Source organism: Ranitomeya imitator, chromosome 6 (genome assembly GCF_032444005.1).
Source record: "Ranitomeya imitator isolate aRanImi1 chromosome 6, aRanImi1.pri, whole genome shotgun sequence".
Taxonomy (NCBI): domain Eukaryota; kingdom Metazoa; phylum Chordata; class Amphibia; order Anura; family Dendrobatidae; genus Ranitomeya; species Ranitomeya imitator.
The window spans coordinates 91,336,458-91,339,599 of record NC_091287.1 but is presented as its reverse complement, the minus strand read 5'-3'; the positions used below and the strand labels follow the sequence as shown (position 1 = coordinate 91,339,599).

The following is a 3,142-nucleotide window of genomic DNA, read 5'->3' as shown; positions in this document are numbered from 1 at the left end:
CACACACACACATATACACACACACACACACATATACACACACACACACACACACACACACACTCTCTCTCTTCCTAGACATCGATCACTCCTGTACATTGCAGATTGGTCCTGTACATGTGTGATGCCGCGTGGAGTGAGGAGCATCCCCGGTGCACACTGTGTATCCCAATGCTGCACACAGATCACCTCTTGATGCTGAGCAGCAGCCAGCGACCATCACAGGGAGATCTTACATAATACATACAGGAGATGGGACAAGATACAGTACTGACCTGAGAAGCCTCAATGTCCTGGCGCCACTGACGGAGACTGTGCTCTGTTACAGCTGATCTCCTGGCCGGTGTGTGCTCAGGACGTGTGTGTGGGTGCCGTGGATCTGACCCGTGTGTGTGGGTGCCGTGGATCTGACCCGTGTGTGTGGGTGTCGTGGATCTGACCCGTGTGTGTGGGTGCCGTGGATCTGACCCGTGTGTGTGGGTGCCGTGGATCTGACCCGTGTGTGGGCGCTGCTGTGACCGCTGTGTGGACCCGTGGCCGCTGCATCGCACACTGTGATAGATCTGCGCGTGCAATTTAAATGCCTGGGCGAGAGCGAGCCGTCACCGCTGTGCAGGGAAACTTTCCGATGCTGCGCTGCCATTGGCTGAGCCGATCACGTGACGCCACTTGACTGTACATTCAGCTCATGTTCTGCTGCTGGCTCTATGGAGGAAGTGAGAAAGTTGGCACAATCACCCTGGACTGGACAGACACCATCAGTCAGTGATAGATGGACTATGCCAGAATGAGCTCCTTCCTGGATTACCCCAGCCTGATGGCCGGAGAGCCCAGAGCCTTCCACCCTGACCATGGACTTACAACTTTCCAGTCCTGCGCAGTCAGTGCCAATAACTGCAACAACGACGATCGCTTTATGGTCGGAAGGGGGGTCCAACTTAGTTCTCATCACCATCATCATCCTCATCATCAACCTGGAGCCTTCCAGAGCCACAACAACCTGGGCATGTCATACCCCAGCTGCCCTGCAGGCTATGGCATCCAGGGCTTCAGCAGCAGCAGCAGCAGCTATGCCCACTTCCCCATAAGCCAGGAGGCAGATGGCTTCCCCAGCGCCGTGTACACAGGGCACCATCAGCACCAGGGCTATGTGGACGGCACGGGGTCGGCGCACTACATGCACCACACCTATGGGCAGGAGCAGCAGAGCCTGGCCATGGCAGGGTACAGCAGCAATGCCAGCAGCCTCCACATCAGCCACCAGGACGTGTGCCGCTCACCAAGCGCAGAAGCCTCTCCTTCCACACAGACCTTCGACTGGATGAAAGTGAAGCGAAACCCCCCCAAGACAGGTAAGCTGGATCAGTGGGCACAGCTGTGGGCACACACGACTTGTCAGATCTGTGTCCAGACATAATCATCTTCTTATATTACAGTACAGTGATAGCAATACACTAATAATAATATTGATTATTAATCTAGCCCATGTGTTGGGGGTAGTCACTCTGCCTGTGCCAACTTGTAACTCGTCTGTGCTTGTATACTACAGGTAAAGCTGGAGAATATGGATATGCAGGACAACCCAACACAGTCAGAACCAATTTTACCACCAAACAGCTGACAGAATTAGAAAAGGAATTTCATTTCAACAAGTATCTGACCAGAGCCCGAAGGGTGGAGATAGCAGCTGCCTTACAACTCAATGAAACCCAGGTGAAGATCTGGTTTCAGAACAGAAGGATGAAACAGAAGAAGAGAGAAAAGGAGGGTCTTCTGCCCATATCCCCCTCAGCCAGCACAGGGAGTGATGAGAAGTCAGAAGAGATGTCAGATAAATCCAGTCCATCACCCTGTGTCCCATCTCCTGCCTCTTCTACCTCAGACCACCTCAATTCCTCCAACTAAGCCCCCACAGCTGCTACAAAAAGACCCCTGGAGCCTGGCTCCTTGTATGTGAAGTGCCAGTTGGCATCAGTGTTCTGTTTGCACAAAGTTTTCTCAAAGTGTTTGGCATTTGCGCCAATGAACCAAAGATGACTCTCTGACTAGTAGGCATGGACTCCTGAGTCCCAGGTATGAGCCCCTGGTCAAGTCCACTGGAGATATGTGTTTGTCTACCTGCTTGGTACCAAAACCTCTTAAGAAAGGGATGCACTATAGAAAAAAGATAAAGTTTACACAATGGAAAGACTTATTAATTTAAATGTGTTTTCTTCTTTATGTGTCAGATTGTATATATTTCCTGCAGAGGCTTTTTTATCAGTTTTAATTCATAATAATTGATTTTTTGTTGTTGTATTTGGGGGGAGACTATCATGTAATTTACAGCACACAATAAAACAAGTCACAGTCTTCTTCCCCAAGGTTCCATGATTCGTGCCCGAACATGTTTTATGTTCCTGAATCAATATTCATGTTGGATTAATTCAATCTCTGTGTATTGTCTTCGGCCAAATACTCTGTGTGTTCTGTGATTCCTGTTTGAGTCTGTGCACGATGAATGCTCCTCTTTCCGATCTACACTGAGTTTTATCAGTTGTGATTTGTGATGAAATAGATTTCGATTCAGAACGTGATGGTCATTGGATCTGTGTAATATATAGGGCGAGGAGTGCTGCGAACGAATAAAGTGCTTTAAAGTGACATCACTGTGTCTAATTCTTCAGATGATCTCTATAATTGTTGTAGCAAGACAATAACTAGAAAAAAAACTACAGAGAAGTCCTTACAGTTGCAGAGTTTTTATGTGTCCAGATTCTCTTCGAGTGACACCTTGGGGGAACATCTTGGGTCAAGAACTGGTGAACTTTTCACCTTGAGTTGAATGCTGACATGTGTAAACAGAGAAGACTGACACAAATGTACTGCTTGTCTTCAGCCAGTCTGTCCTCACATCCAACCATATAAACATAAATTCTCACATGGCCTCTTCATTTAAAGGGTCATTTCAGCTAATGCTATTTAACCAGCTCATTGCATCTATTTTGGCTGATTCTGAACAAAATAATCAGAATTAATAATATTTAAATACCAGACAGGTTCAGCAGGAAACTGAAACTCTGGTAAAGTTAGTGGTTGCAAAATCCAACAAATTCTCCTAAAGTAACAAAACTTGTAGTGTCTGCTGCTGACTTCAAAGAAA

The 3,142-nt window shown here is 47.5% G+C and overlaps 1 protein-coding gene across 1 annotated transcript; it reads left to right on the top strand.

The window, feature by feature from the left end:
- Nucleotides 1–664: 664 nt before the first annotated feature.
- HOXA1 (homeobox A1) lies at nucleotides 665–2,031 on the top strand. Its single transcript, XM_069729897.1, has 2 exons — nucleotides 665–1,352; nucleotides 1,550–2,031. Exons 1-2 carry the CDS (start codon nucleotides 773–775, stop codon nucleotides 1,903–1,905), a joined length of 936 nt encoding a protein of 311 aa, XP_069585998.1. The 5' UTR covers nucleotides 665–772; the 3' UTR covers nucleotides 1,906–2,031.
- Nucleotides 2,032–3,142: the final 1,111 nt, after the last annotated feature.